Source organism: Populus euphratica, unplaced genomic scaffold (assembly GCF_000495115.2).
Source record: "Populus euphratica unplaced genomic scaffold, PopEup_1.0 scaffold875.1, whole genome shotgun sequence".
Taxonomy (NCBI): Eukaryota; Viridiplantae; Streptophyta; class Magnoliopsida; order Malpighiales; family Salicaceae; genus Populus; species Populus euphratica.
In genome coordinates this window covers 1-13,944 of record NW_011500733.1, presented here as the reverse complement: position 1 = coordinate 13,944, position 13,944 = coordinate 1, and the positions used below count along the sequence as shown (strand labels likewise).

General features: G+C 33.7%; 1 protein-coding gene across 4 annotated transcripts; it reads right to left on the bottom strand.

The window, feature by feature from the left end:
- Positions 1-622: 622 nt before the first annotated feature.
- Positions 623-4,995, bottom strand: LOC105116185 (60S ribosomal protein L18a-like protein). Of its 4 annotated transcripts, XM_011013402.1 has the most exons (6): positions 4,764-4,980; positions 3,823-3,859; positions 2,365-2,439; positions 2,136-2,262; positions 1,896-2,013; positions 623-1,127 (listed from the first exon to the last, which is right to left on the bottom strand). In XM_011013402.1, exons 3-6 carry the CDS (start codon positions 2,369-2,371, stop codon positions 1,074-1,076), a joined length of 306 nt encoding a protein of 101 aa, XP_011011704.1. In that variant the 5' UTR covers positions 2,372-2,439; positions 3,823-3,859; positions 4,764-4,980; the 3' UTR covers positions 623-1,073. The 4 variants fall into 4 exon arrangements, with proteins under 4 accessions (XP_011011704.1, XP_011011705.1, XP_011011703.1 ...); XM_011013403.1 differs by lacking the exon at positions 3,823-3,859 and having other exon boundaries at positions 623-1,039; positions 4,764-4,995; XM_011013401.1 differs by lacking the exon at positions 3,823-3,859.
- Positions 4,996-13,944: the final 8,949 nt, after the last annotated feature.

Here is a 13,944-nt window from a genome sequence, read left to right as displayed (position 1 = left end):
ATACCTCAGCATATGAGAAATTCTTTTCTTTTATAAAGGAAAGAATATGATATATATTAATTTCTACAACTCTAATAAATATCTAGTATTTAAGAAAACATCAATTAGGAACATTTTAGAAATAATATTTTGATAAAGTAAAAATCTCATTATTATAACAACTTTATAATTTTCTTTGCAAAATATTTTTATCCCATAAATTCTATTATTAATCTAGATTCATAAATCAAATACTATATTTATTAATCTAATATTATATTATATAAATATTAAAAACAAGTTAAGGTTTTATTAAAAATGAAATAAATATTTTCATAAATATAATAACATTACATGTAATCAACCAATTAATTACAAGCAAATATAACTACAACGAAATCCAGAGGCGGAAGTTCTACCACTGCTACTACATATAACCACACCGTCCACCAAATCGTCTTCTTTTCATGGTCATGAATTGCAGCTCTGGCTGCTACATGCATCCGCATGGACCTCATCCAACCGCAGGGAGGAAATGGTTCGAATAGACATGAAATCCCAGTTGCGAACAAGCAACGTGCCTTTTTAAGATCCTGAGTAGCTTAAAAAAAATGCAAGGCATGCATGAAATAAACATGGGGAATTTTCACATTGGAAGTCACTTAACTTCAATTGTCAGTTTGCAACAATTTGAGTTAGCTGCTGCCTCCAGCAAACTCTGAAATAATATATCAAGGAATGTCGCATTTTCTAAAGCATCATCGCATAAAATACAGAGTGATTTGCTCTGTAAGTTTGATATAAACACTTTACATACTTACACTAAGAGGGCATTTAACAGTTTCGTTGTTTCTTTCGTTTCTTCTCTCTGTTTTTTTTTGCCCATCATCATACAACACATTTGTATTATGTACAAGACTGGAGAAATTAGTTGCAGCTACAGATTTAAGATAGCTCGATCATTCACCGTGCTGATATTCTTTTCCTCTTGGCCTATTATAACTCGAGCACGAGAGCCTTAGCTCACGATCAGGTTCATCTTATTGTTTAGAAACATACACTGCAGCCACAAGATGAAATTGTAGAAGCAAGAATCACAACAAATAAACGAGCAAAGTGATCACCGCAGCTACTGTGAACACTATAGCCTGCAATGTTCATAGTAAATGGAAATCAAATAAAATAAAAGACATAAGTGCATGCATATTACTTCATGAACAAACTAGATAAACACAAAGATTCATCCCAAACATGTCCAATAGATAACTCAATACACCTCTGGGATCAGCAATTAGTACAATGGTTGAGACTACGTTGAACCTCTGGTCTCTCCCAAGATTAAGTACTTTCCAGTTTCCAGACAACTTTTTTGATACCTATCATGAAATACTTCACGGTAAAAGTGTTAATGTGATTGAAAAATGTGTGCCCCGCACAAAGGACATGAACTGTCACCTCATCATAACACTGCTCTTTCTATGCTAGGAAACTACAATGACACCACCCAGTTGCTTTTCATTGTCCTGTAGATACCTATTTCATTCCTGAAAAGCTCAGTCTGTACCTCTTTTGGGTTTGGAAAGGCTTCTTTCATCAATTAAGTGGAGCAGCCCATGTAAAACAAACAGTAGAAGAAACACCATGAATTGAAGGACAGAATGAGTAACATTTTAAAAGTCATTCTGACTTGGAACTAAATGGCAATCTAACACACTGGCATCATGATGCTCTGTCAAAAGCCTTTATTCCAATGCTAGAACCCATGAGTTCATGTTTTTCCCAAGCTATTGATTTTTAATAATGGCATAGTAATAATAGAAGACAAGTATCATATTTGATGTTACATCAGCTGCATGAACGAAAATAGTGAGAAAAACCATGCTACAAAAAAATTAATAATTAAGCTCAACACTCACAGCTATTGCACATGCAGCAAGGCCAGATCGCTCCCTTGGATCCTTGTTATAGTACTTCCCAAAGTAGAGAATTGCTGAGAAGTACCACATCAGTGGGAACACAAATCCAAGCAGAAGGCTTCAGAGAAACGGTGCATCCATGAGAAAAGAATGGGAACACAAATCCAAGCAAGAGGCAGCAGTAGAAAGAAGCATCCATGAGTGTGAGCACTAAGGGAGAAGAAGGGAAGCAATACTCACGAAAACCATCCAATTCCACAGCCAAAGCAAGGAAGTGGTTTGTCAAACATTCCCAGTTGGGCATCCTCCGCATCTCTAATGGGAACATACTCATCTTCTATATGGTTCATGGCATCAGTGGAATGCCCTGTGTTCAACAAAACACCTCAAGCAACTTGTCTAGATAAATTTTTCAAAGGTCTCAAAAATAATAACAAGCATTAAGCATTAAGCATTAAGCATCTCGAACCTCCCATCTGCTGATTCAAAAGTTACTGTAAGAACCAAACTCATTCACCAAGCCAGAGTACTGATCCAAAACAACCTGAAAGAACCATTTCACAATACAGTATGAACCTAAACTATTCTAGAAATGAAGCTGAAATTTTATAGTTCACAATGCTGTTAGATAAGGTTCATGACACATAATTTTGGAATTCAAAAAGTTATGGACTGCAAAAACCAAACTCATTCACCAAGCCAAAGAATTATTGATTCCAATCCATCCAAAAGAGTTACTTCACAGTACAGTAATGGACCTAAATGGTTCTTAAAATGAAGCTGAAATTTTGCAGATTGCGATGCAGTCAGATGAGGTTCAGAACATATAATTTTTCCACCACCATGATATGCGTATATGAAAAGAAAAAAAAATAGTGGTTTCTATTTTATGTTTTTGTTTTTTATTTTTCTGGCTAAACTTAATGGCCTGTTACATGATATGGAAAATACAGACTTCCCATGTCCAAGATTCCTTTAAGCAAAGAAAACCTAGTTGCATGAGAATATAGAGAAGCGACAAACTCTCTTTATGGCCACAGATTTTCGCCCCTGTCAAATACCAACAATTTTTAACTAACAGGTACAAACAACTAAGCATAGGCATATTGACCAAAACATTTAGATTCACAAACTAACACATACAGCATCAAGCCAGCATCAAACAGGCTAGCTGCATGGCTTGCAGTATGACTAACAGAAAGGCTCTTTTTTTTCTGAAAAGGATAAATTGCACTGTGCACCAAAAATAGTAAATATGCAGGAATAGAGCACCCTTATTCATTTATCCCAGAAATAAAATAGAAAAGCTGGTGTTTCAGCTCCCGTCGATGCCTCCTCTTATGGACTTACAAAACAAAATGAAACATGCTGGATGTTAAAAACAATGTAACATGCTGGATATTGAGTATCAACAAAGAACTTAATGCATTTAATACAATGAAGCCTCTAACATGAAGAATACAAAGAGTAATTAAATCAATCAGGTAATCTAGAATTTTAACATATGAAAACAAAAGTAGATCCCACCATTTATGAAAAAGAGTTAAATCCTAAAACAGAATTTGTGTGACTTAAATGAAACAAATAGCAGGTAAAAGAAATTCAGCAACTACGAATTAAGAAGTAACCAGAACCCATGAAAGAGACATGAGAGATTGTAAAAACTGAGCATAATTTTCCGAGTAGCGAAAACCTTAGACAATCACTAACATCGACATCCATCTGTACCAATTGATACATAAATCCCTCCCTGATTGGGCTTCCATCAAACTACAGAATTATTGCACAAATATAAGGCCATAGAATGGTTTGTGTGAAAAGTGCATTCCCTTATCACAAATGAACAGATAGAATTAATAAGGTCTTCCAAGCTAGCAATACTTTAAAGCTACTACAGGAAAGAAAGACGAGAGAGGATTATTTGAACCTGCACTAGCCATGCAAAGGTGATATATTTGCAACCCCCGTAAATACAACTAAATCCATCACGTAACCATAACAAATAAAACATTGATTTATGCAATCATGGATTCCGTGATTATGTAAGAGAAAAGGGCAATATGGAAGAATTGACAAAATATCAGGCCCCACCAAGAAACAACCACGTGGGAGAATGGGAGAACCTCGTTTACGAGAATTTAAGAAGATAGAATCACCAGATTGCTTAAAGTAGAATACAAGCAAGCTCAATAACAAGTTCAATCTAAGAATCAATCCAGTTATACAAAATAATGTCCAATCAAAATCCAACATCAAGTGGCAATTTTTACGCACTTCGATTGTGTCCATCACAAAGTATTTCACTAAATCCACAAAAACAATCGTTTAGATTCAAACTGTTCTTGTAAATTATAACATCCACTACAGAGGCAACACAAATAAGCCCCTTTCTCTAACATAAAATAAAAAGAATCAATCACTCTCAGAGAAATTTAGTTTAGCTAGAATTTTTAAACAATCATGCAATGACCCCCAACACCAGCAAGAGCTTGAAAATGATTATAAAAAAAACCCATATTTCAGCGAAGGAAGTCTCTCAAAACTTCTAGCCTGGCATCAATGTAGGTTGGAGAAGCTTATTTTAGCATAAAGACTCGCAGCAAGCAACCAAGCTAATAAATGGGTGGGGTGGGGACTACTTTTTCATCTTGAAAATATCAACAAATTATCCATATTTCAATGAACAATGAAAAAACATCCATCAAGAAACATATGATAAATAAGCTTACTTTTGCATCAAAACCAAGAAACAAATACCACGAATTTTAACATGCAAGATTTCTTCTTCTTTTTTTTTTCAAAAAGTGACAGATATATATATATATATATATATAGAGAGAGAGAGAGAGAGAGAGAGAGAGAGCTTACAGTATGGCCCTATAAAGAAGTGAACTATGAGCAAGAAATAAGAAGAGGGTGCTCTAGTTTCTTAGTAATTCCTCCATCTTGATGCAGATCAAGAGAATATGCGGCTGCTGATGCTATTGTTTGTGGGTGGGCGAGCGAGTTCTAAGCATAAGACCGGAGGTTTAGACTGAAAGATTGATACTGCCAATCAAGAAATCATCACCTCAAAATTCAAACCACTAGGCCTTAAAAAGAAAGCACTTTTTCGGCCTTGTGACGTCCCAACCCAACCCACTAGCAGTAGCAGCTCATAGCCCTTTTCTTTAATCCCGAAAAGCAAAGCCCTTTATTTAATTTTTTAGAGATAATTATATTTATTACTACAGCACTAGAGCATCGGAAGATTTTTTTTTTTTCAACGTAAGAAAAAAATTGTTCTAAGGTTGATAATATATTTTGTAATAAAAAATTTAACTATTATTTGAAAATATATTTTTTTGATATTTTTTTAATATATTAATACTATGATAGAATGATTTAAAAAAATATTAATATAATAATGTATTGAATTAATATGGGTTAAAGTGTAAATCTATAATATGAATAATAATTATATAATAATTTTATAGAAAATATATCAAAATAAATTATAAAATTATAATTTTTAAAAAAAAAATTATAATAATTTTTTTTTAGTGGGGTTTATTCAAATTAATCTAAATCTATAATTTAAGCCATGATTATATACCAAAACACAAAAAAAAGAGAAGGAATTTGTGTTAGGTCACCTGTAACTAACGAGACAATAAATCTTGCCCTTTTTTAAGCAAAATAATGGTTGTTGCGAAAGAAAACCTTGAACAGCAAAATAATGGTTTTTTTTTTAGCATGCTAGATAGCTGATGATTTATCATCGTAGCAAAGTAAATAGCTGGAATTTGACGTTCTTGATTTTATTATCTCATTTGGCTTTATTGTTCATGATGACTTGCATGCACGCAAGGTCAGCGAAATTTAGATGAAAATTTCTGAATTTCCGTAGATAAATAGTATCCCATTATCAATCATGAGATGTTCTTTGAAAGAATTCCAGAAAATTATACTAATAAAGGTTGAAAAAATAAATCTTTTTTAATTCATTATGATTGACAGTGTGTGTCTATATATATATATATAAACTTAAAAAGAGGGTAAACACAGGTATTTAAAATTTAAACGATAACAGTTCTATCTTTTTCTAATCTTTCTTTATCTTCTTCTGATATTTCTCATATACTTAGTTCTATTTTGATTGTTTGGATTTTGATGAGATTGTTATGTTATTCAATACTCTAACACCTCTCTCAAACTATAAAGAAAAAGACAAATACAGAGTTTGTCTCTTAAAAAATAATATTGATTTATTGTATGATTTTTTATAAAAATATCTGCAATTTGATCTTGTATTGAAGTATGCTGGACTTGGATATCATGATTAAATTACCTTTTTCCTAATGAAATGGTAGTCAATTTCGATGTGTTTTGTGCGTGAATGAAAAACAGGATTAGAAGCTAATGCAACAGCATTGACATTGTCACACAATTTTTATTTTATTTCTACACATGCATGAGAGTGTGGTCACGTACATCAAGTGGTAGACTTTGTAGTGTATCCTCATCATTTTCATGTGGTAGACTTTGTAGGGTATCCTCATCATTTTCAGAAAATATGGCCGAAGAAGATAATCAATCACTTCATTCATTTTCAGAAAATATGGCCGAAGAAGATAATCAATCACTTCATAATGAGAATAATGAGAATAACCGTGCTAGAACACTTAGAGACCACATGAATCCCACAAGAACAGATGCACCATCATGCATAGTTTTTCCTTCCGATGCATCTCATTTTAATTTTAAACCAGGTATTATTCAACTTTTACCTTCTTTTCATGGCTTAGAATTGGAAAATCCATACTTGTAGCATATAATAATTCCATACATAGAATTTAAGGCAATTTGAGGAGGTTTGCAATACATATAATAATTTAAATTGTAGCATGAACACCATCAGATTAAAGCTTTTTCCTTTTTCATTAAAAGATAAAGCTAAAACATGGCTACAAAATTTAAGACCAAGATCCATTCGTGCTTGGGATGAAATGCAACAACAATTTTTAAAAAAGTTTTTCTCATCTCATAGAACAAACTCTTTCAAAAGACAAATCACCACTTTCACTCAAAAGCCAGGAGAAACATTTTACCAATGTTGGGATAGGTATCGAGACTTGCTTAGTACTTGCCCTCATCATGGTTTTGAAACATGGAGATTGGTTTCACATTTCTATGAAGGGTTAACACCTAAAGATAGGCAAATGGTTGAATTGATGTGCAATGGAACTTTTGAAGATAAAGACCATGATGAAGCAATGGAGTACTTAGACTTGTTAGCTGAAAATGCTCAAAATTGGGACACCGCGGGTACTTATGAGGCACCGAGTAAAACTCAACTGACACAACTAAAAGATTGATGTCTTCTCCAAAGTGCAGGAGTGTCGAAGTAATAAATAACCCGGCAAGACCGGGGTCGAACCACAGGGAGGTTAATTGTACAAATTATAAATAACAATAATACAACAACAATAACAATAACAATAACAACAACAACAACAACAACAACAACAACAACAATAATAATAATAATAATAATAGTAATAATAATAATAATAATAATAATAATAGTAGTAGTAGTAGTAGTAGTAATAGTAGTAATAATAATAATAATAATAATAATAAAGAAAGAGAAGTAGAAGAAGATGATGAGAACTTGGAGATGGGAAATTAATGTAAGGATTAAACAATAATAATAACAAATGTCAAGGTAAGAGGTTCCACTAATGGTATATCAAACAAGTATAGTATAAACTCTTATTATTGATTTGGAAACCACACACAAAGGAGGTTCCAATCAGATTATATATTGTTAACATGATTACATTAGTCATCTTATTCAATTAATGCTAATACTTGTAAATCTCGTCAAGCATTCATGATTATAACTTATGTTAACAACAAATCAAGTTCCTTTCATAGCTCAGGTGTCGGTTATACGATACAGTATGGGCTATGAAAGTGCCAAGTATTTGTTGTACCAATTGTTATACAACATAAATCAAGATTATTCATTTAACAAGCAAAGTATTAAAGAGTGAACAAGATAACAAATATAACACATGTTAGTATCAAACATTAAAGTCCATATTAAGTTTACACTATACTTATTCTTACACCATTAGTGTAACCTTTTCACCTTGACATAACTAACTTAGCTAGACATAATGAAAGAAAGGAAAACAAATAAACAAAATAAGAACATAAAAGTTAACTAAGTAATGGAAAGGAAATGAAAGGCATAAACTTAATATTAATGAAAGCAAAGCATAAACATTACAAAAAATACAAAGAGAGAAAGGAAGTGCATGATCTTGATCTGGAAACCAAGATGCCTAAATGCATGGCAAATGCCTCCTTTTATAGGCCAAAATTGGGAACTATTGATTTGATGACTAATTGATAAGTGGGTGGCCAACTTTTGACTTGGTGACAATCCTTATCTTCTCTTGTCTGCCCAAAACATCATTGATAACGTCAAAACTGGAGCCAGTTGCAAACATGAAAGTTGTAGGCAATTGTCTCAGCTTTCTTGTGTAACAAATTCAGCTCATTTGGACTTCTAGAACTCCAGATATGGCCAAAATACCGAACAGTGCTCGGGCTGGAAGACAGATTCGGGCTTCTTTGTTGTTGCTACAATTTGGACTTGATAATGGCCTTTTTAGATCTTGGGCTCCATATGAAAGTTGTAGGCCTATGTCTTACCTTTCCATCCATATAAATTGGACCTAAATCTGAGATCTGTAGCTCCAAATATAACCTAATTACCGAACAGTGTTCCGGTTTGGATTGCACCGACATCTCTTCTCTAAGTTTGACCATCTCTTTATCCATGCAATTTAAGTTCTTCAAGTCATCAATCAATCCTTTCATTTATGTGATAGACCTGCATTAAAAATAGACATTTACCACAAATTATAGGTATCTTATCTTATTAGATACATTATTATAAAACATATTTTAGTTAAGGAGTTATTGATACTTCAAGTGCAAAATGATGATATAAAACCATGATAAAAACGCACTTTTAAGTACTAATCACACCCCCCAACCAGCTTATTACTAGTCCCTAGTAATCAAAGCGTAAAATAGAAAAACAATTTGTATATTCCACAAAGCAAGGTATTCATCATTTAACTTCCATTAGTCTATCCAGATAAACAAACTCTCATTAAATTTATATATCTGCTCAATACCACTTAACAAGATATTAATAAACCTTTCTTTTGTGCTCAATGTATCAACACATAATTATGGGGCTTTTCTTGGAAGAAAACAAAATTTTTGTTCTAATGTTTAAGGTTAACTTCCTTGGGTTGGGATTACTATTTTTGTCTTTTTTTTTTCTTTTTTTTTTTTTAACTCTATATACATATACTTTAAAAACATCATGCATCTTTAACCCATGTAACGAGCTTTCAGCTAATGACTCCCAAACCAGTTGGTCTTAGGGCATTAGGTGTTAAGACACCCCTACGAACTTAGTAACTCGGGTCGCAGATACTGATATGTAGATAGTGCAATGTTTGATTCCCTTAAGCTTTTCTCCTCAACCCATGTAACAAGCGTTGGGCCAATAGCTCCCAAGTCAGTTGACTTTAGGGTATTAGGTGTTAAAACACCCCTTCGGACTTAATTGCTTAGGTTAGGGAGGTTACGAAACCAAACTTATCTACATTTTTATTATCATCATTTTTTTTCTTTTTCTTTTTCTTTTTTTTTCATGTTTTTCTTTTTTTTTCTTTTTAATTATATACAATCCCTTTCCCTTAGTTGTTACCTTTAACAAAAGAACATAAATAATGTAATAATCCAATATGCAACCCACAATCAAATGTTAAAGTGTGTGTGTGTAAATTAAGGTTTAAAAATACATGTTAAATAAGTATATGAGCAGAATTAAGTGGTAACAATACGAGAGTTTGTAAACCTGAATATTTCAGGAAGTATTATAATAGACCTTGTTAAGAATGGTTACTAAGATGCGTCTCAAGAGTCACTTTAACAAAAGAACTCCTTTACTCTGCCATCCTAGTAACAACAATTATGCACATACTTTATGAAATGAAAAACAATTTTTTTTTTTTTTATCAACTACTACCCTCTCCCCCCAACCAAAACGAGACATTGTCCTCAATGTTCTAAGGTAGAAAGATAAAGTATAGAAGATATCACCTGAAATAATGAACACTAACAAAACCTGAAACACACTAAAACAAAAATAAGAAATAACAAAACACAATAATAAAACCAAAATACACAAAAATTCACAAATGAAGGCTCAAATCCAATCTAAGCTTTTTACGGCTTCCCGTAGATGACCAATTTATGCGACTCATGGAAGGATCAATCACAGGAATGAAGGATTGTAGTTGGTCAATCAATTGTTCAGCAGTAGCAACAGAGATTATGATTTGTCGTGCAGAAGATGTTAGAAATTCTTGTTCCACAGCATGATCAAGAAAAGACAACAATTTATCATAATAACCATTAACATTTAACAAACCTATGGGTTTATGGTGAATGTGCAGTTGAGCCCAAGAGGAAATATGAAAGATCTCTTCCAATGTGCCTAGACCACCTTGTAAAGCAATGAAGGCATCATCATGGTTAAACATTGCATTCATTCGAGCCGACATTGTGGAGACCTGAAGTTCCTCTCCAATTGTTTTTCCAATGATGTCCCCTTGTGCCAAAGCTTCAGGGACGACCCCCAAAACTTGACTACCTCCTAAAAATGCAGCTATTGACACACCTCCCATTAACCCAAGACTGCCTCCCCCATACACTAAATGAATCTTTCTCTCAGCTAGCACCTGACCAAGATGATTTGCTGATTCTAAAAACTCCTTTTCTTTCCCAGGACTAGATCCACCGAAAACACAAATATTTCTTATTTGATGACCTGAGGAACTTGCCATTTCTACACACTTCTGTATTTGTTGAATGTATGGGTTGAGTAGAAATGAAAGGAAGGAATAGAGGGTTTTATAGATGAGAAATGAGAAAGGCAATCATAACACCTATATGTAGGCCAGCTGGAGTCTCACACTCTCTCTCTCTCTTTTTATTTATTTATTTACTTTTGAAAAAGCATGTGTATGTACAGGTAGTTGTGATTGTGGCTCACATCTTCCCTTGGTTTTACGTTCAAGAACGGCTTAAACACCCTCTATGGGTTGGGGATAGGCTTCCCATCCAGTTTTCTTAAAAACTGGCAAACAGGGTCTTTTTTAGTCAGATTCCCAGGACTATGTCGATCATGTTCTTTATGAAATAGTGGCCATAAATCATGAATTACACGATGCACATCTCCACTAGGATGCGTCTCAAGAGTCAATAGAAGATTATCTAAAGACTCCTTACTCAGGCCATCCTTAATGAATTGTATTTTATCTTCACGGTTTATAGATACCATTCCTAAAGAACGACATTGTGTATTACAAGTCCATCTAGCACATCGATGACAGACATCCAGTCGTTTTGCACGACGCTTCTTTGCAAAAGTGCTTTTACCTGTTCCAGGCATGTGTGAAATGAAGAAGTTAGAGGACTCACCTGATAATCAGACCTTTGCTTCAATCAACCAACGAATATCTTCAGGAATTCCATGATTCATTAATAATCTCAATCTTGCACATCTAGCACGGTAAATTTTTGTAATCGCATTCTGAGGCAGAGCGGGAAAATTCTTTTTCAATTTTTCAAGATTAGTGTCCATTTTCAAATGAGAATTGGAAGAGAGATTCAAAGAATTGCACAAATATATACACAGATATCAGTTATTGTGGGAAACTGAAAGAACCGACTTAAGTCACGGAGTACCGTTGTCCGCCATTTGACCGGGGTGAGAGAAACTAGCAAAAATCACTCAAAAAGAAACACAAAAACAATGTGAGAGAAAAAAAATAATAATCAACCTTTATCTACAAAATCATTCAAACTAGTTGATTCATTTTCATTAAAAAAAATTATCAAAGTGAGCTTTCAAACGATGTCCATTTTCCTTAAAATCATTGTTATTCATTGAATTCTCAATATCACAGGCCCCATAAAGATTGCTCCATCTTGGTCTTAGCTCTCTAGGGACTGCATAGATTTGAGAATCATAAAACAAAACTTTTTGACCAGTATCAATCTTTTGACAATTTTCACAAGTTTTGCAGAATGCATGCGTGTCCTTGAACATGGTGGGCCAATAAAATCCATTTTACAAGATTTTTGCAATTGTCTTTTTTGACGAGAAATAACTTCCACATGCTTCAGAATGACAAAGTTTAATGACACTACTTACCTCATTGTCGGGAATGAATCTTTGAAATATTTGATCAGGACAATATTTGAATAAGGTAGGGTCATCACAATAAAAATTTTTCACTTCGTTCAAAAACTTTTCTTTTTCTTCGGTACTCCAATCAGCTGGCAAATCTCCTAAAGAAAGAAAATTGATATTTTTATCATACCAAGGCATTGGACTAAGAGAAAGTAAGGATTTGTTAGGAAAGTAATCATCGATTGGTGTGATGTTAGATGTCGAATCTGTTATCACTGTTGACAAAAGATTCGCATCAACATTTTCGGTGCTTGTTTCATCCGTGATTTCTTCCTCAGAATAAATTATTTGCAAATCTTCAGATTCATCCAACTCATTTTTACTTAAAGTAGATTCAAGTTGATCATAAACTAATTCGTCAATATGATCTACTTCTTGTAAATCATTATCATCTCCAGGTCGCTTGCAAATGTTGAAAATATTCATCTCCAATGTCATGTTTCCAAATGATAGCTTCATCAGTCCATTCCTACAATTAATCAATGCATTAGAAGTTGCAAGAAACGGACATCCTAAAATAACAGGAAATGAATTACATGCTTCAACAGGTTCTGTGTCCAAGACAATAAAATCCACAGGATAAATGAATTTATCGACTTGTACTAACACATCTTCAATTATTCCTCTAGGCACTTTTACAGATCTATCGGCAAGTAAAAGAGATATAGAAGTTGGTTTTAACTCACCTAGATTGAGACTCTGAAAGACTGAATATGGAAGTAAATTCACACTAGCACCAAGATCAAGTAAGGCTCTTTCAATTTTATGTTCTCCAATAAAGCAAGAAATTGTAGGACAACCAGGGTCTTTATATTTCAAAGCATTATTGTTTTGAAGAATAGCACTTACTTGTTCGGCTAGAAAGGCTTTCTTTTTCACATTCAGTTTCCTTTTCACAGTGCATAGATCTTTCAAAAATTTAGCATAGGAAGGAACCTGTTTAATAGCATCCAGCAAAGGTATATTGATCCTTACCTGTTTGAAAATTTCATAAATTTCAGAGTTATGGTTGACTTTCCTTTTTTTGGTCATGGCATGACGAAATGGAAGTGCTGGCGGTGAATCAGTCGTTTCTTTGCAATTTTCAGATTCAACCCCTTCCTTACCCTCAGAGATTGACTCATCATCTTTCTCATAAGGTTCAAGAGAGGGTTTTTCAATAACCTTACCACTGCGTAGAGTAGTGACTGATTTGAGTTGATCCATGTGTTGGCTTCCGGAACTACTTGCATTTGCATTGTATTGCCCCTTGGGATTTTGCTGTGGTTGAGATGGAAACTTACCTTTCTCTTGGAAACTGAGAGCAGATGTTAATTTAGCAAGAGTATCTTTAAAATCTGTCATGTTTTGAGCAAGTTGAGTATTGATTGTCTCTTGCTTTTCAATGAATGCATACAATGTTTCCTCAAGATTTCTTCTAGGAGGTGGAACATAAGGAGGTGCATATCTATGAGAATTTCGGAAATTGTGGTGGGCTTGAAACGGTGGTTGTGAAGTTTGTGCATTGTTGTTCTCACTCTTCCAACTAAAATTTAGGTGATTTCTCCAACTAGGGTTGTATGTTTGTGAGTATGGGTTATGGTTGGCCCTTTGAAAACTGTTTAAAGCATAAGCTTGTTCATGGAGACATTCCTTAAAAGAAGGCAAGGTTGGACAATCATTGGTTGAGTGTTTATTTGTTTCACATATTTGACACACAATATTTTCAATAGATTT